At 67.4% G+C, this 20,985-nt stretch overlaps 3 protein-coding genes across 21 annotated transcripts in view; all 3 read right to left on the bottom strand.

Annotated features, from left to right (window-relative positions):
• Positions 1-1,220: 1,220 nt before the first annotated feature.
• Positions 1,221-10,560, bottom strand: MAMDC4 (MAM domain containing 4). The gene is made up of 31 exons (XM_050760681.1): positions 10,534-10,560; positions 9,878-9,982; positions 9,524-9,716; positions 8,758-8,931; positions 8,509-8,682; positions 8,297-8,422; positions 8,068-8,198; positions 7,901-7,985; positions 7,642-7,767; positions 7,301-7,438; positions 7,127-7,215; positions 6,875-7,048; positions 6,647-6,731; positions 6,367-6,555; positions 6,147-6,263; positions 5,851-5,982; positions 5,619-5,743; positions 5,425-5,536; positions 5,174-5,290; positions 4,959-5,093; positions 4,704-4,837; positions 4,416-4,635; positions 4,206-4,343; positions 3,906-4,024; positions 3,732-3,822; positions 3,467-3,613; positions 3,152-3,286; positions 2,874-3,001; positions 2,687-2,795; positions 1,911-2,089; positions 1,221-1,456 (listed from the first exon to the last, which is right to left on the bottom strand). The coding sequence occupies exons 1-31, from the start codon at positions 10,558-10,560 to the stop codon at positions 1,415-1,417; spliced, it is 3,996 nt and encodes a 1,331-aa protein (XP_050616638.1). The 3' UTR covers positions 1,221-1,414.
• Positions 10,561-10,914: 354 nt separating this feature from the next.
• Positions 10,915-20,985, bottom strand: part of PHPT1 (phosphohistidine phosphatase 1) — a 64,454-nt gene continuing 54,383 nt past the window's right edge. For 13 of the 19 annotated variants that reach the window (XM_050760382.1, XM_050760391.1, XM_050760385.1 and 10 more), the window contains exons 2-4: positions 12,307-12,487; positions 11,800-11,924; positions 10,915-11,182 (exon numbers count right to left, since the gene is read on the bottom strand). In XM_050760382.1, coding sequence (XP_050616339.1) covers positions 11,090-11,182; positions 11,800-11,924; positions 12,307-12,466 — 378 coding nt within the window. In that variant the 5' untranslated portion in view covers positions 12,467-12,487 and the 3' untranslated portion in view covers positions 10,915-11,089. Of the gene's footprint in view, positions 11,497-11,799; positions 11,925-12,306; positions 12,488-16,792; positions 16,797-18,269; positions 18,274-18,814; positions 18,819-19,766; positions 19,771-19,896; positions 19,901-20,985 lie in introns of those variants that run through there. The other 6 variants (XM_050760380.1, XM_050760388.1, XM_050760384.1 and 3 more) reach the window with 6 other exon arrangements.
• On the bottom strand, positions 13,620-20,872 carry AJM1 (apical junction component 1 homolog). Its single transcript, XM_050759802.1, has 3 exons — positions 19,818-20,872; positions 18,142-18,225; positions 13,620-18,065 (listed from the first exon to the last, which is right to left on the bottom strand). Exon 3 carries the CDS (start codon positions 18,004-18,006, stop codon positions 15,076-15,078), a length of 2,931 nt encoding a protein of 976 aa, XP_050615759.1. The 5' UTR covers positions 18,007-18,065; positions 18,142-18,225; positions 19,818-20,872; the 3' UTR covers positions 13,620-15,075.

Here is a 20,985-nt window from a genome sequence, read left to right as displayed (position 1 = left end):
AGAACTCCGCCTTCCTGTTCTGGGGGTGTCTGCCCAGTAGCAGTTGTGGCTCAGAGGCCTCAGGGAGCTCTGAGCACCACCTTATATAAGGGTGAGGGGTGGAGGCCAGAGGCGCGGAAGGAAGAGGAGCGGTGTCACTGGGAGCTGCTTTCTCTGATGTAGCTCTAAAGAGAAGCTGGGAAAATTTCCTGCCTTTGGCGCCGGGGCCAGATTATTCGGTCCTGCTCTCAGCTCCCAGGCCCCTAGTTGTGGGAAAGGCCGGTGAATTTTCATGACTGATGCCCGGGAGTGGGCTGCCAGGGGGCTCTGAAGGTCTCTCTGCAGGGCCATTTCCTTTCGCCCATCTGTGTGGACAGCGGGCACTGGTCAGCCCCACGGCACCTGAAGACGAGGGACGGTGCTAGCCATGCCTGACTGCCACCCTCTGCTGGGACTTAGTCCCCAGGGCGGACAGGAGCCCAATGGCTGGCGAGGGTGCCGTGCTGTGCCCTCCAGCACCGCATGGCTCCTGGGGGCAGATGTGAGTTCATGAGGCAGGGTAGGGCTTTCCTATGGGCAGGAGGGGGCTTGGCTGCACAGGTCTGGGTATCGCCACCCTCCCAGGGGATAGCCACCCACAGCCAGGCCTCAGAGGCCACAAGACTGGGCCCTCACCATGGGGTTGTGCCCGAGTCACCCACGTGGAGGACCAGAGCTCTGGGAGCTGAGGTTAGTGACGTTGACCCTGCGTTAGGACGGGAGTCCTCTGCTTGTGCCCCAGGCCAGGTCACAGCTTCACAGGGTCACCCTCCTGCTCAGGCGCGGGAGCCAAAGGGAAGGGCTCAGCTGCAGTCCTGGGGCACCTGGTGACCTGGGCACTGTGACCCATAGTCCCTGGGGCAGCTCAGGCCTGTACCACAGAGAGTGGGCCCAGCTGAGGCACTTCTTCCCTCCGGGCCTGCCCCGTGCACCGTGTCCCCTAAGGGTCATCTCCTTTGCACGCTCCTGATGCTGTGGGTCAGTTTCACTGTTGTCCTCATTAGACACAGAGCCCCTGCCCTGGCCCTTGTCCTGGTGGGTCTGTGTCCTCGTGGGAGAGGGTCCCCTTGTCTCTGGTTCCTGAGCTGCATCCAGAAGCAAGCAGGCGCCCCTAGCATGTTCTCCTATCATATCACTTAACACTGCAGCCCCCACCCTCACTGGCTGGTGAAGTGTGGACACACTGACTTCAGCCTGGGAGCTTGGGCCGCCCTCATGGGCCGGGGTGTTTATTCACAGAGCAACAGTCAGCACAGGGCAGGGAACGCCCAGGCCTCGGCATGTCCTGAGACCTGCAGCCTGTCCCAGCCTGGGCAGGGCAGGTGTCCGGTCCCCGGCTAGGGTCTGACCAAGTGCTGGATGTTACGTGAGGAAGCGGGGCCTTGTCTGAGGTGGTCTACGGATCGCTGGTGACAGATGCCGGGAGGGTGACACCATCCTAGGAGGAGGAAGAGGAGTGTTTTTTTTCTTTCTTTCCTGAGACGTAGTTTCGCTCTTGTCACCCAAGATGGAGTGCAATGGCATGATCTCAGCTCACTGACTGCAACCCCTGCCTCCCGAGTAGCTGGGATTACAGGCACCTGCCACCACACCCAGCTAATTTTTTGTATTTTTAGTAGAGAAGAGGTTTCACCATGTTGGGCAGGCTGGTCTCAGACTCCTGACCTCAGGAGATCCACCTGCCTCGACCTCCCAAAGTGCTGGGATTACAGGTGTGAGCCACCCCGGAAGGAGGAGGAGCTTTGACAGTGGTGGCTGGGAGAGGGAGGGCAAGGATGGGCCTTGTGCAGGTGGGGGCTCCTCCCTGGGGGGTTGTGTCCTGCCAGTGCCTACCCTCCAGGGTCACAGCTGAGCACAGAGGCTCCTGCCCACCCATCCCTGGGGACTCCTACCGCATTAAAAAGGATGTTGTCAAAGCCGGGGGCTGTGGCCTCTGTGTTGCTCTGGAAGGGGCAGCTCCCCCTCTTCTGTAGCCAGCGCCGTCCCCCAAGTCCCAGCAGCACCAGGAGCATGAGCAATAGGAGGGCACTGCCAACTGCAGTTGGCACAGACACAGGTGCGGCTGTGTCCCCTGTGGGCCATAGGGACACGTGAGCCCTCCAAAGCAGCCCCCAGTTCTGGTGTCCGGGTGTAGCGCCTACATCTGAGGCTGAGGAGGAAGCCTGGGGCTGCCTGGTCCCCTCAGCCTCTGCTGGCTCCTGGGGTTCACCCCTATTTCAAAGGCAGAGGGTATTTTTTCTGCCACCACAAGGAGGGGGCCTGGCAGGCAGGCAGCTGCTGTCTGCAGACTTGGTGGGGCTCATGGCCCCAGGTGAGATCCTTTCCCTCACCAAGTGAGAGCAGTCAGTGGTTGCCCTGACCCGACTGGCAGCTCCTCCAGGATGGACCTTGCCCTGGGTGGGAGCACAGGGAGCACAGAGGCCACAGCCAGGCAGGGCAGGCCCCAGAGACTGCACCCCAGGGACAGCCCAGCTCGGGCAGTGGCCCCAGGGATGAGTGGGGCAGAGAGTGGGGAGGGCACAGGGTGTGGGCCTGGCAGCTCTCCTGTCCTGTCTGGGTGCAGCATGCTCGCAGCTCCTGGGGCCACACGCTGGTAAGCCTGGCAAGCCCTGAGCTGGGCTGGCCCCCTGGGCCCTCTTCCGTGCCTCCACTGCAGCCCAGGGCTCACCTGGGCTGGGGGCAGGCTGCTGGCAACGCTGCCCGGCCAGATATTCCACGTCATCCAGGGCAATGGGTCCCAGGGCTGGCTGGCCACCCAGAGTGGCTTCAAACACAACCTGATGGGGAAGGAAAGGAGTCTGTGTGGGCCCTGGGTGGAGGAGGAGACAGCTCCTGGCCTGGACAGCCGGCCTCACCTGGAACTCCTTGGTGCTGGCCACCTCCACCTGGGCCTCCAGCCACTGGTGCCGCCGGTGCCCGCCTGTGCCCCACACAGCCAGCTGGCCCTGGGTACTGCGCAGCAGCACTCTCAGCTCCCCCTTGTCTGAGAGCAGGGCCAGGGCGTGTCAGGCCTGGGGTCCCGGGGCTCCTGCACACCTAACCAGGGGTGGGGTGGGAGGCCACCTCCCCACCTCTGCTCCTGGACCCCTGCTGCCCCCATTGCCCAGGCCCCCGTTGGCCCAGCCGGACTCACAGAAGTGCTCGGGAAAGCCCACGTGGTACCAGAAGCGGAGGCAGGAGGCCGGGGTGGCCGGCAGAGGCTCGCTGCGCAGCCAGGCGGCCCGGCCCCCGGGGCCCAGCACGCCAGTTTCAAAGAAAGCAAAGTGGCCTGGGAACAAGAGGAGGTTGATGCCCGGCTGATGGGCAGAGCCAGCCCTCAGGGCCCTAGCAGAGGCTGGGTGGGCAGGGCCTCCTCTGGATAGGGCGTGTACTCGGTGGGCAGCAGGAGGCCAGGTGGCTGTGTGTGGCCTCTGGGTCGCCTCCCCACCTGGCTCCAGTGGGCACGTACCTGCCTTTGTGCCCAGGGTGTGGTCCACAGGGGGCTGGGGGTAACGAGAGGGGGTGGCTCCCCCGCCCCAGTCCCAGCTGTATCCGCCCAGGCTGGGCCAGGCCAGGTGGCTCCAGCCGCACAGGCCAGACTCAAAATCACAGGAACCTGCAGGACATGGGTGGGTGAGTGGTGCTGCGGCCCAAGCCCTAGGCACCACTACCATGAAGGGAGAGGGCTAGGCAGGCACCCCAGAGCAGGGCCGAGGCCACAGCAGGGTTCCCACCTGGCCGAGGGCAGGGCCCATCCTGGAGGAGCAGGTCATCCAGAGCCACGTAGGAGTGTGCCACGCCTGCGGCCACTGCCTCAAACACCACCTGGTGGGTGCAGGGCAGGGCAGCCGCAGTGGGTCCAGGCAGCCCTCAGGGGGAGGGGGAGGGGCACCCCACCGTGCACTCACCCTCCAGGCTTGCTCAGCCTGCACGTCCACGCTGCCTAGGCGCCAGGCCAGCCCACCGTGGGCACTGAGGCTGAGCACCTGGTGCTTCCTGCCCTTCTCCAGGTGGACCCGCAGGGTGCCTGCCAGCAGGGGCGGCCCCGGTCAGCAGTCTGGGGAGAGCGCCTGCAGGCCCCGGTCTGAGCTCCCAGGCTCCCGGCCTCGCGGGCGCAAGAGGCTCCCAGTGGCCTCAGCACAAGGCTGGTGGGGACACCAGGCCAAGCTTCCCTGAGCCCACTGGGGTGGGCTCCCTAAGCCCCTCACCTGGGTTATGGAGGCTCCCGTGGTACCAGAAGGTCAGGCAAGCAGGCTGGGCAGGGGGCCTATACTCCTTGGAGGTCAGGGAGGCCGTCTGGCCCCTGGGCAGTGCATCTGGGCTGGTGTCCACCACCATGTAGTGCCCTGGAGGTGCCAGCATCAGCCTGCCAGCCCCTGGCCAGCCCCCCAATCCCTGCCCCTGCCAGGCCCCCATACCTTGGGCTGTCTCAGTGGTGTGGTCTGTTGGGGGGCCCCAGGCTGTGTGGCCCGAGGCATTGGCCTGGCGCCTCCAAAGACCCCGGCCTCCCGAGGAGAAGCCGCAGTCCGAATCCTCAAAGGAGCAGTGATGAGGGGCCCAGCAGGGGCCTGGCCGCACGGCCACGTCGTCTAGCGCCATGGTGCCGTGGTATCCGTCCCGGAGGCCCTCGAACAGCAGCTGGGGGTGGAGGGTGTCAGCTGGCGGGGGGTCCTGCCCTGTCCTCCCACCCGGGCGCCAGGCCTCACCTGGTACTGGGCACGGGAGCCAGGCTGGTGGGAAAGGGTGGCCCAGGCCTCATGCCAGCGGTTGCCCTGGGTGCCCGACCGTGACCACAGGTGTGTCTCCTCCCCTTCCCGTCTCATGGCCAGGCGCAGAGTCCCTGCAGGGAGGGAACCAGTCCATAACTGACCTCTGCCCTGTGCCTCGATGGGTGTCAGAGGGGGGCTCTGAACCTCCGGGGGCCTCCCCACAGGCCCTGCCCCACTCCCAGGTCCACTCACCAATCTGGGGTCCATGGAGGTAGTACCAGAAGCTTAGACACTCCGTGGGCGCTGCTGGCACCTGGGGCCTGGAGAGCAGGTGGGCGCTGTGGCCCCAGGCCAGGGGGTCTGTGGGGTCCAGGAGCACAAAGTGGCCTGTAGGGGGCATGGGGCTGAGCTGCAGAGATGCTCCACTCCTGTCTGAAAGCCACCCCCGGTCTGAGCGCCCGTCCTACCTTGGCCTGTGGTGTGGTCATGGTCAGGGCCACGGCTCTCCACCCAGCGCCAGTGTGTGTCTGAGAGGTGGCCTGGGTACCAGCTGCATGTGTCCCGCTCAAAGTTACAGGAGACCTCTGGGGGTGGGGCCAGGTGGGGTCACAGACCTTTCCCCCTCCCCCTCCAGAGCCCTGAGAAGGTGGAAGCTCCGGGGTCCCTGGAGGGGTGTGGGGGGAGCACCCAGGTGGGAATGAGGATGGGCAGCAGGAACCTCTGTCTCTCTTGGTGGTCACTGTGGGGCTACAGTCCCTCAGGGTCACGTTGTCCACCCCAGCTCCCTGCTGGTCAGGGCCGTCCAAGTCCACCAAACCGACAAACTCCAGCTTCATGGGGTAGGGGGATGAGGAGGATCATTAAGTCAGGGCCCGCTCCAGTGGAACCCCCACTCTGGGCTGCCCTCCTCACCTGGAAGGGCCGGCGGCGGGCCCCTAGAAGGACCTTGTCCACCTTCCAGCCACCTGCACTGCTGCTCAGGGCCTGCCATGCCAGCTCCCGGGAGCCGTTGTCTACCACAACTAGTGCCAGGAAACCTGGCCAGCGGGGCAGGGGGCACTGTGGGTCACCCGACCCCAGATCCCTCCCACCGTGCAGGGAGCACCCAGGGGCTGGCCAGGGAGCTTGTGGAGGGCGGCGGTACCTCGGGGCTGGCTCTGTAAATAGTAAGCCAAGTGGAGTTCACAGCTGGGGCCAGAAGGGCCAAGGAGGGGTGTAAGGACCCGGGCCTCAGTGCTCAGCTGCCCCCAGGCCCTCTGCAGAGACAGGAAGTGCCCTAGGGGAAGAGCAAGGTGCTCAAAGCCTCATCCAGGGCCCCACTCTGTCCCTCAGGGATCCCCAATCCAGAGACCATCTGTAGTGCAGAGACAGAGCAGAGACTCCTCCAAGGATGCTGCTCACACCCGGGTGGGGGCTTGAGCGTTGGGCCTTGGGCCTCACCAGCAGCAGCTGCACTGGACCCCTGGCTCTCCTGGGCTGAGAGACGCCGCCACTGCAGCCGCCCCACGCTGGCGTCCTCCCAGCCCCCAGCCTCGAGGGACTCAAAGTCTGTGGTGCCTGAAACAGCAATGGGCACTGAATGGCAGAGTCCTCAGCCCGCCCCGGCACCTACCCCCTTGGCTCCTCAGCAGGAGGTCTGCAGGAGGCTGAGCCCCTTTACCGCAGGCCTGCTCGTCCTCGCCCCCTGCGCACTGCTCCTCGAAGTCACACAGCTGTTCCGGGGGCACACACAGGTCCCCGCAGGCAAAATGCCCCTGCTTGCAGGAATCCTGGAGCCGTGAGCTGGGCGGCAGGGGCTGGGGGACTGGGGCCCAGGGCCCAGGAGGCAGTGGCTGCAGGGTGGACACCTCTGTGGGGGCAGAACTGGGTCAGGTGGCAGGAATGGGGAGTGCTGTGCCTCTCCAGGGCAAGGCAGGGTAGGGCAGATTCAGCAGGCTCACCTGGGACTGGTCTGCAGTGGTCAGACAGGATGAGGTCATCCAGACCCACGACGCCCCCCGGGCCTGTCTGCCCGGCCAGGAGGATCTGAGGGCAGAGGGGCTCAGGGGGTGCCCAGCCTATTTTCCCCCGGGGTCTGGTCCCTGTCCACCCACAGCAGGTACCTTGTGGGTTCCCCTCCCCTGCCCCCAGCCTGGCTCCCCAGACCCCACCCTCTTGCTGTTCCCTACCTGGAAGGGGTGGGCGCTCTGGATGTCAACACGGTCTCGGACCCACGCAGTCCCCAGCTCCCCTCGGCGCCTCCGCAGCAGGACGGGAGCCTGGGGGGCACTGGACCCCAGAGTCTGCAGGAACAGCTGGAGGCAGCCAGCCTCAGAGCCATGCAGGTAGTGATAGAAGATCAGCTGTGGAACCAAGAGCTGGCTGGGGGCCCTGCACCTGGGCAGCCAGCACGGAGGCCCTGTGAGCCCCACCCATCTCACCGAGCAGTTGGAGGCGCCTGAGGCTTGGAATTCCGGGCTGGAGAGTATAGCAGGGGTGCCAGGCTCGGCCACAGAGACCAGGAAGGAGCCTGCGGGAAACAGCGGGAGTGGGCCACAGCCGCTGGGCTGTGGCCACGTGGACGGGGCCTGGGCCGGGTCCCCTGTGGGCCTCACCCTGTGCACTGTTCCGGCTGTGGTCACGGCGTGGCCAGGAGGGGCGCTCAGGACCACCAGCGCTGTGGTTCCGGGACCAGCCTTCCGAGCGGTTCCATGGGCCCAGGCCTGTCTCAAAGTCGGTGGCTGTGTGGCGGCCTAGGGCGGGAGGTGGCGGTGTCGGGGCCACTAGGCAGTGCTTCCTGCAGCCGTATGGCCCCAGCTCCAGGGTGGCCCTGGCAACCACACCCCCAGAAGGATCATCCCAAGGATCCAAGGTGCCCCCTCCTGGATGAGTGCTAGGGCCCCCACCAAGGTGTCCAGTGTCCCTGCCTCACCCTGGGCCCCCACCCTGGCCTCACCACAGGTGAGTGGGTCCTCATCAGACAGGTCCCCGCAGTTGTCTTCCCCGTCGCACAGCTGCTGGGGCTCCACGCAGACCTTGTTCTGGCAGTGGTGGTGTCCCAGGGGGCAGCTGGCCTGGGGGGCTGGGTGGGGCAGGGTTAACCCTTCACTGAGGCCCCGGGAGTGGGAGAGCACTCGGGGGCAGACAGGGTCTGGGCAGGGGAGTGGGCAGGCGGGGCCCTCCCGGGGGTGGAACAGGAAGAGGCGGTGCCTTACTGGGCAGACCACAGTCCCAGAACGCTAGGTCATCTAGAGCCACAGCGCCCCTGTGGGTGGCATTTCGGGTGGCAGAGAAGGTCACCTGAAGAGAATAGGCCCTCAGGACCTAAGTCAGGGCCCAGACCCCCCCAAGGCTCCCACTCGTCCAGACCCTCCCAGCTCACTCGGAAGTCACCCCGGATGCGGCCTGTGGTCACTGCCAACTCCTGCCAGCCGGGGTCCCAGGGCCCTGTGCTCTGCCACAGGGTCAGGGTCTCTGAGCCATGGGTCACCTCCAGCCGCAGCTCAGCCACATCTGCAATGTCAGGGGTCCCAGGGCAGCTGTGGCCCTGCTTGTCCCCACCTGCCCTCCCCTTGGGCACCCCCCATGAGCCTTGGGGGTCCAGGGTGCACCTCCAGAGGCCACATGGTACCAGAGCCTCAGCTTGCAGGAAGGGGCTGCCTCTCGCAGGGTTGGCGAGCGCAGGGCTGCGGTGGACGCCTCTTTCCCTCGGTGGGTTCCGACGGCCATGTACCAGCCTGGCCCAGGTGAGAGGTCAGGAGACAGGGCAGGGAGCAAGGAGGGTGTTGAGACAGGGGCGCGCAGAGACTCGCCCTGGCCTTACCCAGGTCGGTGCCCAGCGTGTGGTCTGAGTGAGGCCCAGGACCCTCCAGTGCGGCCCCCGCCCTGTCTCGGAGCCAGCTGTAGCCTGAGGTGCTAATGTCCCGCCAGCCGCAGGAGTCCTGCTCGAAGTCGCAGGCGAAGGGGGTGCCCAGGGTGGGCGAGGCCCCACGATAACCTGGGAGAGTGGGTGGTCAGGTGTGCGCCAGACCTGCTCACACTGGCCCTGCCCGCCCATCTGGCCTTGGCTTACCACATTGGGCCTCATCTGAGCAGTCCCTGCAGTCACACACGAAGTTGCACGCAGCCTGGCCGGGGCTCCTGCAGTGGCTGGGGACCCAGGCCCAGCCTGGGGATCTTGCTGCGGGGAGGGTGACAGCCAGGGGGCCTGGGTGCAGAGTGATCAGCCATCCCAGCCTGCCTAGGACTATTCAGTTTTGGCACTGGACATCTTTTGTCCAGGGAAGCCTCTCAGACCAGGAGATGGGGCAGGGAGGGACCAGGACCCATCAGAGAACTCCCACCCGGCTCCGGACCAAGCAGAGCATGCTCCTGTTTCCAGCCCTGAAGAGGCTGGGGAGGAGGGCCTGGGCCTGTGTGGGGATGAGCACCCTGCCATGGGCAGGAAGGTAGCAGGAACCCAGTGTGCCCAGCAGTGAACTGGGCACTGGGAGGGTGACCCCCAATGGGAGGCACCGATGGGTGGCCCAGAGGCTTCCACAGGCTCCGCCCAGTCCAAGGGTGGCAGACAAAGGCTGACAGAGCTGGGGGGCACCTCCTGAGCCCTCTTGTCCCAGACTGGGAGGGGAGTCTTGTCTCTTCCTTTGCTTGGCAGGCCTGAGGACCCCATGGGCTGATTCCAGGTCACCCCCATTGCAGACCGGCCAAGGCAGTGCCTGGCAAACCACCTTCCCTTTGGGGCTCAGGCGTCAGCCCTGGTGCCCATCACTGCCACACAGATGGTAGGCTCAGAAGCCAGAGCCCCTTGTCCTGCTTCAGGAGTGAGACAAACGACTTACCCAGTAACAGGACCAGGGCGGGCAGCAGGTGGCTGGGCAGAGGCATGGTTGGGCCAGAGGAAGCAGGGCCAGTGCGGCCACACAGGGTGCCTGGGAAGTTCTGTGCGGTTATGAGCCTGCACTGGCCCCACGCGCTGACTCTGCTGTTTAAGTGGAGGGCCCCTCGGCCTGGCCCCACCCAGTGCTGACGGTGCTAAGCATAGGCCGGGATAGCGGCCCCAGGAGGGGGCCTCTGACCCAGGGTCAGCTCCCACCTGTTCGGCTCCCTCAGACACAAGGTCAGGCCCCTCCACCCTGCCCTGCCCTGCCTGGTGGAGGGGAAGTTCCCACTGGAATGGGGAGGGACCCAGGCACCCCACTAGGACTCTGCTCGGCAATGTGGGGTGGGCAGAGGCCGCCGTGGCCTCTCACTGTGCCTTTGGCACTAGCCTGGTGGTCAGGACTCAACCAGTCCAGTAGCTGCAGGAGTCCAGCATGTGCACCAGAGCCGGCCCCTGTGGTCGCAGCTGTGGGGCACCTGCCTCTGAAGGATCACCCCCTCATTCATTCACCCTGAGCATCCAGGTGCCATCTGGTGCCAGGCACAGGGTCCCTAGGAGCCCAGAAACTTCTGGTCCTCATGAAACAGACCCACACTTGGGGCAGGGCTCTTTGAGGCTGGGGAAGGAGTGTGGCATTTGGAGCCAGGCCGTTTGTGATTTCCCATGGTGTGACCTCGGAGCTTGTGTCACTGAGCCTCGGTGTCCCGGTCTGTAAAATGTGGTCACGACAGTGCCTGTCTGGAGAGGCTGGCCGGAGGACCAGTGAGCTGACAAAGGTGGGGATGCTCTGTGTACAACCAGCCCTGGCCCCCAGGGTGCCCCTGCACCACCCCACGGAGTGCCACTGTGGGGCTTCCCAGGGCAAGGCCTGAAGCCATGCTGTGCCCACAGCCCTGCCGGGTGCAGGAGGGACCTGGGAGGGGCCCCCAGAGTCAACATGAACCTGCAGGGTAGGTGCAGCTGTGGGACCTGACCCTGGATACTGGCAGGCCCCATGGGGCTAGTCATGGAAGGAGCCTGCAGGCCAAGCCTCAGGGCAGACGGCAGACAGGACACTGGGGAGCCCTTGGATGGGTTCACAGGAGGGAGCACTGGTGGGTGCCCCAGGTCTTGGCCAGCCCGAGGGATCAGGCCCTGACTCCAAGATGCCCTGGAGGACAGTGACCGTGGGAAGAGCAATCAGGCCATCACCAGGGCCACCTTATCAGACCCCAAAGGGCTGAGTGTGCACGGCCACTCCCTGGGGCCACTCCTGTGCTCCCCCACCCACCTGCTTTAGTTAGGGTCTGGGGGGCCCTGGAGGTGGTGACGCACGGTGCGGAAGCCAAGGACAGAGTTCAGAGACTGGAAGGCGTGGCAACACGTTTAATTCTGTGGTCAAGCTAGCCTGTCTGCAAAGCCTGGCAGACGGCAGGTCACCAGGGGCTGCCGCAGAAGCAGGCAGGGCCAGCCCCGAAAGGGGTGCAGGCAAAGGCGGGGGCTCCGACATGGCTGCTGGAGGTAGCAGGCCCCAGGCTGGGAGTGCTCAGTAGCCATCGTTAGCCCAGGTGACCTCGTAGTCGGGGTACTTGGCTTTGATTTTCTCAGTTGAAATGGCGTGCTGGGCAGGACCATAGGCCTGGAGAGAGAAGACGCCTGCTGGCACCACCTGGACCCTTCGACCCCGTGCCCTGGCTCTGGGCATCCAGCCACCAGCCACACCAGAAGCGAGTGTGGGAAAGGGACAGACAGTGCCTGGGGGTGCCAAACCCACCATCCCGACCGCCCTTGGGGGCTCCCCTGGGGAGAGGCGACCTCCACAGGCAAGCAAACCTTGAGGGTGGATCCTGGGGCTTGAGGCACCCAGAGGGACGCACGTGGCTCTCATCTGCTGGTGGTTTTTGTGAAGAGCACGGGCGGGGACTCTGAACTCCACCCAGGTACTGACTGCCTCTGGGGGCCCAGGGCGCAAAGTGCTGGAGGACAGCTAGAGCCCAGCAAGGCCTCCCGGGGCAGGGAGAGGGAACGGCAGGCCATGTCTGGGGGTCTCCCTCCCGCCCCTCAGGTCTGGCATGTGCTCCATGGGGGAATGCAGGAACACAACTGGCCCTGGAAGGAGGGCTCTGCCGCCCACCCTGGGAGAACCCCGGGAAGCCTGCGTGCTCATCTGGGGCCACGGGTCAGGGCAGCAGACTCAGGTGGGCCTCGAAGCTGGAACCGGGGCCTCCAGCAGGGCGGGACGGGGCTGCGGCTCACCATGGAGTAGCCGTACACGTGAATCTTCTTGTCCTGGCTCTGGTGGGAGATGCGCCCGCCGCCCAGACACTCACAGTCACAGCCCTGCTTCTGCATGTCGCCCGACACTTTGTCGTAGATGTCCGCTGGGATGGGAGGGCGACCTCAGGACGTGCCCTGGCCGCCCTTGGAGGCCGCGGGAGGAACTCCCGGCCGAAGAGGTCTAAAATCCCAGCTCTGAACAGCCTCTTCCCCAGAGGAGACGAAGCCCCTTGAGGCTGGGACAGGGATGAATGAGAGGAGGGTGGAACCGGGGCGAGCTCGGGGACTGGGAGACTGTCGTGAGGCGGGGGGTGTCAGGCCGGGTCACGCCTTTCCCGCCCAGGACCTGAGCCTGGCTCAAACCTAGCAGGGGCAGGGCTGGGAGCAGAACGCAGTCGGTGGCCCGCAGCACCCACCCCGGCCCGCCAAGCCCCGCCCCCGCCTCGCCAGCCCCGCCCCTCGCACGCCGGCAGGCCCCGCCCTCACCATGGTACTCGGCCCACTTGTAGCCGCGCACGATCTCCTTGCTCTCCGCAGCCGGAGCGCCGGAGCGCGGAGCCGAGTGGACTCGGATCAGCACATACTTGAAGACGCCGTCGGAGTCGATGTCCACATCAGGAATGTGAGCGAGGTCCGCCGCCGCCATGTTCTTCGTCCCGGAGGCCCCTCCTCCCACCCGACCCGGGGACCGCTTGTACTGCGGAAGGCGGGCTCTGGGAAAGCGGCAACCAATCCCGTCGGGGAATGCTGCCCAAGACCCAGCGCCTCAGCCAATTGTACCGCCGACCGAGGCACGCGCTAACCAATCGCAATCCAGTTCCTTGCCGCCTTGCGGCCCTGTCAGCCCCACTAGCCCCACTTAAAGGAAACGTGGAACCGGGAATGGGGGGTGATTAAATCCAGCCAACGGAAAAGTTCCTCTCCAGCGGGGTCCGGTGGCACCCTTGGAGCGGGGCAGTTAGGCGGCCCGCGAAGCTGGGGCAAGGAGGGAGGCCTGAGGGACGTCCCAGCCCTGATCTCCCGTCCCGCACGTAGTCCGAAGACCACCCTCCCCGTGGCCCCCACCGCCCGAAGGCCTCCTCCTCCCCCCTCCACCGTCCGAAGGCCTCCCCCTCCCCCTTCCACCGCCCGAAGGCCTCCCCCTCCCCCCTCCACCGTCCGAAGGCCTCCCCCTCCCCCTTCCACCGCCCGAAAGCCTCCCCCTCCCCCCTCCACCGCCCGAAGGCCTCCCCCTCTCCCCTCCCCCTCTCCATTGCCCGAAGGCCTCCTCCCTCCAGCCCCCACCGCCCGAAGGCCTCCCCCTCCCCCCTCCACCGCCCGAAGGCCTCCCCCTCTCCCCTCTCCATTGCCCGAAGGCCTCCTCCCTCCAGCCCCCACCGCCCGAAGGCCTCCCCCTCTCCCCTCCACCGCCCAAAGGCCTCCCCCTCCCCTCCCACCGCCCGAAGGCCTCTCCTCCCACCTCCATCGCCCAAAGGCCTCCCCCTCCCCTCTCCACCGCCCGAAGGCCTCCTCCTCCCAGCCTCCATCGCCCAAAGGCCTCCCCCTCCCCCCTCCACCGCCCGAAGGCCTCCCCCTCTCCCCTCTCCATCGCCCGAAGTCGTCCTCCTCTCAGCCTCCATCGCCCGAAGGCCTCCCCCTTCCCTCTCCATCGCCCGAAGGCCTCCCCCTCCCCTGTCCATGGCCCGAAGGCCTCCCCCTCCTCCCTCCACCGCCCGAACGCCTCCCTCTTTCCCCTCTCCACCGCCCGAACGCCTCCGTCCCCAACCCCGCTACCCGCACAAGGAGGCAACAGCAGCCACTACATTCAAGTTCTATTTTACTTGGTTCGAAAGCTCTTGCCTCCTGGAAATTATTTCGGTCCAGGGGCGTTCCTGGCCGGCCCTCTGGGGTGGGGCCGAATGCAGAGGCCCTGGGGCAGGGGGCGCGGGGCGCGGCGGCGGGTGGGCAAGCGGGACGCCTGGCCGGTGCAGACGCGCGGGGACGAGGTGGGCGCGCCGGGTGCGGGAGCGGGGGCGGGGGTGCCCAGTTCCTCTCACTTGGTGTCCCCTTCCCTGGCTTCGAAGTAGGGCTAGGGACTCCAGGAGGGCCCTTGCGTTTGGCCTCCACCCCTCTCCCAGACACCCCACCCTCCAGAGAGCCCCGGGCGCGGACCAGCGTGCGCTTGGGGGGCAGGTGGAGGCCAGGCCCCCGGGCTTGCCCCTCCACGCCCGCAGGACGGAGTGCGGCCAGAGCGGGTGTGCGGGGACCTCTCGGGACAGGTCAAGCCCCTTCGGGTGGGTTTCTGTGCTTACCGACTAGCTCGCTCCCTCACCTGCTCGCACCACGCTTTCCCCTCCAGGCTCCCACCTGGGAACGCCCCCTGTCCCTTGGTCCTTCCTCTCCTAGCCAGGTGTCAGCTCTGGCCAGGCCGACATGCCCTCCCTGCTTCCCCTGCCCAAGTCCCGTGCCCTTTCGGCTGGGAGACTCGCATATCGGCCTGAAGACCTCCCTGCGGCTTTTCCCAGCTCCTGCAGGGCCCAGACTGCAGTGACTGGAGGCGAGGGGACGGCAGGGCGCGTGGCGTGGTCGGCGTAACGGATCCGACTAGCGGGAACGCACCGCGCACCCTCAGCCCTGCCCACTGCCTCGCCGGGACGCGCTCGTGCACACCGACGCGCGAAGGTCGACCAGGGTGTTCTCCAGAGAGGAGGCACCCCAGCTGCGGGAGGCGGGGCGGGGCGTGTTTAAAGTGACAGACTGGGCTTTGGTTACGTCGGGCTTCCGGACGAGGGGAAACCGGAGTCGGGGAGGCTCCAGCGAGAGCCCCGCGGATCGACGGGGACCGGATCTGTACGGGTGGGGTCTGTGCAGTAGTGACCCCTCCGAGTGAAGGCAGAGCTGGGCGGTCCTCAGGCCCACCCCGCCTCCCAGCGGGGAGCACCGAGGGCGAGGACCGGCTGCTTCTGGGGATCCTCGAGGGCGAGCTGGGAGAGGGAGGAGACCCGGGAGAAGGGAGAGGAGTTACTGGGGGTGGGAAGGCGAAGAGCCCGTGAGGAACACTACAGGGGCGGAGGGCAGGGGGGTGGAGGCCTGGACGGAGCTGGAGGCAGTACTGAGCGGAGCTTGGAGGGCCAGGGAATTAGTGGCGGGCCTAGGAGAAGCCGGGGTGGGGCCCTGGCGGGGCTCGGGGAAGGCCCTGGGTGGGCCGGGCGGGGCCTGAGTGGGCAGGGCAGGGTTCGGGCCAGCGCCTGAGCTGGGCCTGGTGGGCCCCGCGCCTCACATGATGTCGTCCAGCAGGTTGGCGCTGGCCACCCAGTCGAGCGCGCGCGGCTCGGAGGCGGCCATGATCATGCACATGAAGGGGCGGCCGGTGCGCCGGTCCGTGGGGTAGATGGTGGTGGGCGTGAATCGCCTGTTGGCCTCGACGAACTCGCAAAGCTGCTCGTAGACGCGCGGGAACTCGTGGCGGAGGAAGACACCGCGAAGCCGCAGCTCGCGCTGGATGTGGATGAAGGCCACCTCGCGCGCGCGCCGGCCCGCCTCGCCGTCCTGATCCAGGCCCGCCGTGCCAGGCGGCGGCGTCAGGATCAGCGTCTCCATGTCGGGCTCTCGGCTCCGCGCCGGGGGCGGCCGCGCGGGGCTGCCGGCCGCCAGCGCTACCTTGGCGAACTTGCGCACTGTCGGCCCGTGGCTGCGTGGCGCGGGCGCGGGCAGGGCAGGTGTCCCCGGGGGCGCGGCGCTGGGTCCCACGGCCACGGATACGCTGAGCAGGAAGCACTCTGCCGGCTCGTAGAGGCGCCCAGCAGCCGCCAGCTCGCGGGCGTAGCTGCCCAGGGGCGCCGCGTGTGTGGCCAGCTCACGCAGCGATAGGTAGGTGGGGGACAGCAGCAGCCCCTCCAGGCCAAAGCGCAGGAAGTTGTCGGCGGAGCCTGGACTTGGGAAGCCCAGGAAGAGCACGCCGCGGCCGCGCGACAGGAAGCCGACACGCGCGATGCGCGAGAAGGCGCGGTGTACCGGGCCGCTGTCGCGGCAAAACTGCAGCACGTGGCGGCACACGCTGCCCACGCGGCCGTACACGCAGCGCGCCTTGTGGGCGTCCCAGTCCTCGCGGCGGCATAGGCGCGAGCAGTAGTAGGTGTAGCAGCTGTGGCAGGACTTGAAATAGAGGCAGGCGTTGAACATGGTCTCCGTGCGCCGGCAGCGCGCATTGGAGCAGGTCATCAGGTCGTCCTCGTCGGCGCTGGGCTCGGGGGACGCGTCGGCCGCCTCTCCCCGGGCCGCGGGCTCCTCGGCGCTGCCGGCCGAGGCGGGGGGCGAGCGTGGCGGCGCCAGCGCGGGGGCCCCAGAGCCCGCGGGCCGCGAGTCCAGCAGTCGGCGCAGCTGGGGGCCCAGGCAGTCGGCCGCGGGCTCTGAGGCCTGGCCGGCGGGGGGCCGCGAGTCGATGACTAGGTCCGTAATGAGCTCGTCTAGCTGCTCTAGGCTGCGCTGGCGGCCAGGGGTGGGGCCCTCGGGGGCCGCGTGGGGAGGTGGCCGCGTGCGGCCCCCGGGCAACTCCCAGGCCCTGGCGCTCGGGCGCTCGGTGGCGCGCAGGTCGTTGTCGGTGATGGTGATCTCGGGCGTCACGTACCAGTTGCGGCCCAGGCCCTCGCCCGCGCGGCCCTTCTCCGTCAGCGACGTCTCGGACAGGGACAGTGCGGCGTAGCGTCTGGGCGAGGTGGACAGGTTCACGACGACGGGCGGGCGACGGCCTTCCGGGGACACGCCTCGCGGCTCCTGCACTTCGCGCCCCAGCAGGTTCTCGTAGCTGCGGCCGCGGCCCAGCGGGTCTTCTCGGCGCGGCCCCGGTGCCAGAATGTTGTCCCAGGAGCGCGAGTAGTGGCGGCTGTCGGTGACCAGCCGGGGCGGACTGGTGCCGGTGCCGCCGTGCCAGGAGGCGAGCAACGGGTCGGGGTCAGAGGGCGGCGCCACTTGCAGGGTGCGGTAGGGTCGCGGGCCCCAGTCCGCCCAGGCCGCGCTGCTGCGCGGGTGCGGGTACGTCCTAGCCAGGACGTCGCGCTCGCGGTAGCGTCCGAAGTCCTCCGTGTAAAAGGGGCGGGCGGTGGAGTGGGTCCGGGGCTCCTCGGAGACATAGCGGGGCCCGTAGGGCAGGCCGTAGGCTCGGGGAGCCTCACCATAGTAGGAGCGGGAGGGCGGTTCCTGGATTGGGAAGGTGCGCACCTCTCCTGCGTAGTAGCCGCCCATGCGCCTTGGACTGGGCCCTGGGAACTCCTCTGACCGGTAGGGCCTGGGGCAGTAGGCATCGAAGGTTGGGCCGGGGCTGGCCGCAAAGCTGCCCCGGAAGCCTTCGGGCTCCTCTGTGTAGAAGAACTGGGTGGGGCCCGGCGGGGTGGCGAAGGGCAGACTGCGGCGCTCAGCGTAGTCCCGGGGCCCAGGCAGGGGCCCGTCGCAGTAGAGCGCCCGGGGGTCCGCACAGTATAAGTCGCTGGGCGTCGGGGTGCGCGACAGCGCCATGTGGCGGGGCCCTGGTACCGTGAGGCCGTGGAACTGCGGGGTGGGGCGGGCCCAGGGCGCGGCCTCGGCGGGCCCGCAGGACCGCGAGCCCCGGGCGGCGTGCTGGAGCACTGCGTCGTCCGGCTTGATGTCCAGGCGGCAGCGCACGTGGGGTGCGGGACCCGCGGGTGGCTCGGGAGGTGCGCAGCGGCCGCCGGCGGCGCACAGGGGCGCCATGCGGCCGGGGCCGCCCCGCTGCGGCTGCAACTTGATGGGGTGCAGCTCATTGGCGAGGGCGCGGAGCGCCGGGTACGCGGGCTCCCGGCGCGGCGATGCCTCGGCCCGTGCCGCACGCTGGGCCTCCCGCCCTCGGCGAGGCAACACCGGCGGCGAGGCGGGCGCGGGTGTCAGGCCCGGGGGCGCGCGGGGCGCGCTCTTGGAGCGGGCGCGGCGGCGTGGCTCGGCCTCGCGGGTCCGGGCGCGCGGCACAGCGGACTCCGGGGGCGGTGGCTCCGGCAGGGTCTCCATGGCCGGCCCGTCCAGCGCCTCTAGGAAGTCGAAGCTGCGGCAGTGGCGCTTGTTGAAAGGCGCGGGCTCAGCAGGCCGGGCCACGGATTGCTCACATGGCGGGCGCCTGGATGCGGGTCCCGGGGCCGCCACCTTGATGTCCTGGTACACAGTTGACACCAGCAGGTCCGGAGGGTCCGTACGGGTCATCTTAAAAGAGGTCCCCAGGCTGGCGGCTCCAGCTCACACTGCCTTGCGGGGCTTTTGCCCTGGGGGGAGACGCGGGTCAGGGCGGCCCCCTCCGCAGCCCAGGCCCCGCTACTCCCCCACGCTGGCCCGGCTTACCTGGGGCGCAGCGGGCGGAGTAGCCCTGGCTGCAGGCCTGGGCCGAGAATGCGGGCGCTTCCTCCATGCCGGGGTCAGAAGCACCTGCGGGAGGAACCCAGCTGTCCAGGCGCCCAGGTCCTGCCCCTCCCCCGTCCTCTCCCGGCGATGGGGCGGGCGGGCCAGAAAGGCTTAGCCGTGGCTGTGGTTCCCGCGGCGGGAGCTCCTGCGTGAAGCTCCAGGGCCTCCCCTCCCCCGACTAGTGACGGCGGGGCCGGCTCGGGTGGACCCCTTTCCGGGTGGGGTAAGGGAGTGGGGGCGTGGTCCTGGGGGCTGCGCCCTCTGGTGTCCGCAGCTGGAAGGACGGGGCGCATTTGGGCCTTATTTATAGGTGTTGCCCCACGAGACATTAGTGACTGTGCCCCCGTCACAGCGCCCACCGCAGAGCGACCCCTCCGATCGCGCACAGTCGAAGGCGAGTCGCTGGGTCTCAGCCTTAGCTAGCTCTGCACCAAGCGGGTGACACCAACCACCCCACCTGCTGGCCAGGCCGAGCACAGAGCCCCTCCCCCAGCACTGCAAGGACCCACGCCTAGGTGCCCTCAACTTCCCGTGAGCTCCAGGCCAGAAAAAAGCCCCCAGAGAGCATACCTGGGCCCTAAATCTCCCTTTCCTTTGCCGACACCTCTTCTGACCCCAAGTATCTTTGGGTGGTTGAAGCAAGGCCCCAGCTTTGTGTAAACGCACAGGACACCCCCCCTAGGGTGTGCACGGCAGTCCCAAGTCATCGAGCCATGAGCTCGTGGCAGCCCCTGTCCCCTGAGCTGCGCACCAGGCCCGGAAGCTGCCCACTGGGGGTGGGCAGGGCGGAGGGTGGGGGAAGACCCACTGCTTTGCAGGAGAGAGCCCTCCCCACTTTGCTGAGAAGGTTCCATGGAAACCTGTGTTTCTTAGGCCCCCACGCTGCAGGCTGGCCAGGGTTCAGATGTGGACTGCCAGCCCCTCTGTGGTCCCAGAGCCAGCTGGGGGGTGCGTCAGAGAGTGGCCACAGGCCTGGCCTCTGCACATCCAACACCTGGTCTGGAGGGGTCTACCCCAGAGTGAGCCGGGGGAAGCGGGTACCTAGCCAGGCCCCTCGCGGGGCAGAACCTCAGGTGGATGGGCCTCTCGGGGTCTGGCCGGGTCCCCCCTCTGTGTCCCAGATGCGCAGGGGCTTCCTGCTGGCAGGGCTGTTTTTCTGGGTCAGGGCCACAAGTCCCAGGTCTTGTCCCCATCCCAGCCTCCCGCCCACCCCATCTCCCCCCTCCACCCCACCCGTGGCAGGACTGTCCACCCTCCTGCTCCCTCTTTCATGCTAAGCTCAAGGCCAGGCCGGAATCCAGCTGGATGACAGGGTGTGAGGCTCCACCCCAGGGAGGTGACAGTGGGCTTTGCTGGCTGAAGCTGTGGGTGACACCCTCTCCCGTGGGGATGGGGGTGGGGTCGGCCCCCTCGTGGGCCCAGGGCCTTCTGGAGCCCACCGAGATGGCTGGAGGCCTTCCCCACCTCCCAGCCCTGCTCTGGCTGGGAGCGGCCCTTCAAGGGATACAGCCGGTGTTGCCTGGGGGCGGGGACTCCCCATCCTTGCGGCCGCCCTAAGGCAGCCTCCCCCGCCCATGACAGTGACACACTCAGCAACTCGGCCCCCAGCCCCTTACCTGGGTGCTGCTCCGGCTGTGCCCCGGTGGGCTGTGCCACCCCCAGGTCGGCTCCTGTGTGTCCCCGGCACTGCTGCGTCCCCGGCACCGGCAGAAGCTTCCAGGCAGCAGCGCGGATCCTGGCCTGGCTGCTCAGTGCTGCCCCCAATGGCAGCTGAAAGAGCTGTACTTAAAGGGGCCGCGCCCAGTGGGGGCTGCACCGTGGAGCTGGGGATCGTGACTGCACAGGCTCCAATTTGGGGCTGTGCGGAGCACAGGGTCCCTGCAGCATCCCCAAGACGCAGACCTCAGCGTCTAAACAGGAGCCCTGTGGCCCGGAGCAGCCTGCCAGTCCCGCCAGTGTCACCCCCACACACTTGCCTGAGAGGAGGGGCCCAAGCCCTGGCCTGGGCTGCAGAGATTGGTTAGGGCCATCTTGGAATGTGCATCTCCTGTTGGGCGAGGCAGGGGCAGATGGGCTTCTCCCTGCCCCACTGGCCTTTCCCCAGGCCCTATCTGCTTTGAGGCTGCCAGTGCCAAAATCTCGGTGGGTACCTGGGGCCAGATGGCCCCTGCAGCCTCCTGTGTCCCCAGGATGCCATCCTCTCTGGGTGAGGCCACTCCTGCATCCGGTGTCTCTGCCAGCCTGGGAAGGCCTGCACGTGACCTACCGTACCTGCCTGGTAATGTCCTCGTCCCACTCTGCCAGCCCCTCCCCAAGGCATTGGGCCTGGAAACGTTCTAGGTTGGCAGAGGAGTGGGTAGCCGATGCCCTTGGCTCCGAAGGGCAGGACCTACGCCATTCTGCGTTGTTCAAAGCAGGGCCCACTGAAACCCCAACATAGCTGTCCATGGTGTGATCCTGGCAAGTTCACGTACTGTTGACCCATTCCACACCAGGGGAACCTCTGAAGCCGACCCTGATCTCATGGGCTGTGGGCTCAGGGGCCAGGCTCCTAAGCTTGCTGTGGGCCACAGCACCTGTTCAGGGACCACAGTGACTGCCTCACACCCTGGGGTCACAAAGCTCCCAGGCACAGGAGCCTCCAGCTTGGCCATCCCCTCCCCTTCACTGGCGCACTCTTCCTGCCCGCCCTGCAGGGTTCTCATGGCAACAGTAGCTGTGGGGGTGGAGGCTGGGCGCTGCTGACAGCTGGAGGGGGCAGGGGCCTGAAGGGGGGGCAGTGCC

This window comes from Macaca thibetana, chromosome 15 (genome assembly GCF_024542745.1).
Source record: "Macaca thibetana thibetana isolate TM-01 chromosome 15, ASM2454274v1, whole genome shotgun sequence".
In the NCBI taxonomy this organism is placed as follows: domain Eukaryota; kingdom Metazoa; phylum Chordata; class Mammalia; order Primates; family Cercopithecidae; genus Macaca; species Macaca thibetana.
This window is presented reverse-complemented; position numbering and strand designations above follow the sequence as displayed.

Bases quoted from the DNA above. Each gene is read 5' to 3' on its own strand.
- AJM1 (XM_050759802.1), bottom strand. From the start codon at position 18,006: ATGACCCGTACGGACCCTCCGGACCTGCTGGTGTCAACTGTGTACCAG.
- MAMDC4 (XM_050760681.1), bottom strand. From the start codon at position 10,560: ATGGGGCCTGCCAGTATCCAGGGTCAG. The intron at 6,264-6,366 runs GTAAAGGGGCTC...TTGCTGTTTCAG, and splicing joins CGAGGACGAGCAGGCCTGCG to GCACCACAGACTTTGAGTCC. The intron at 3,823-3,905 runs GTGAGTGCACGG...TGCACCCACCAG, and splicing joins AGGCTGAGCAAGCCTGGAGG to GTGGTGTTTGAGGCAGTGGC.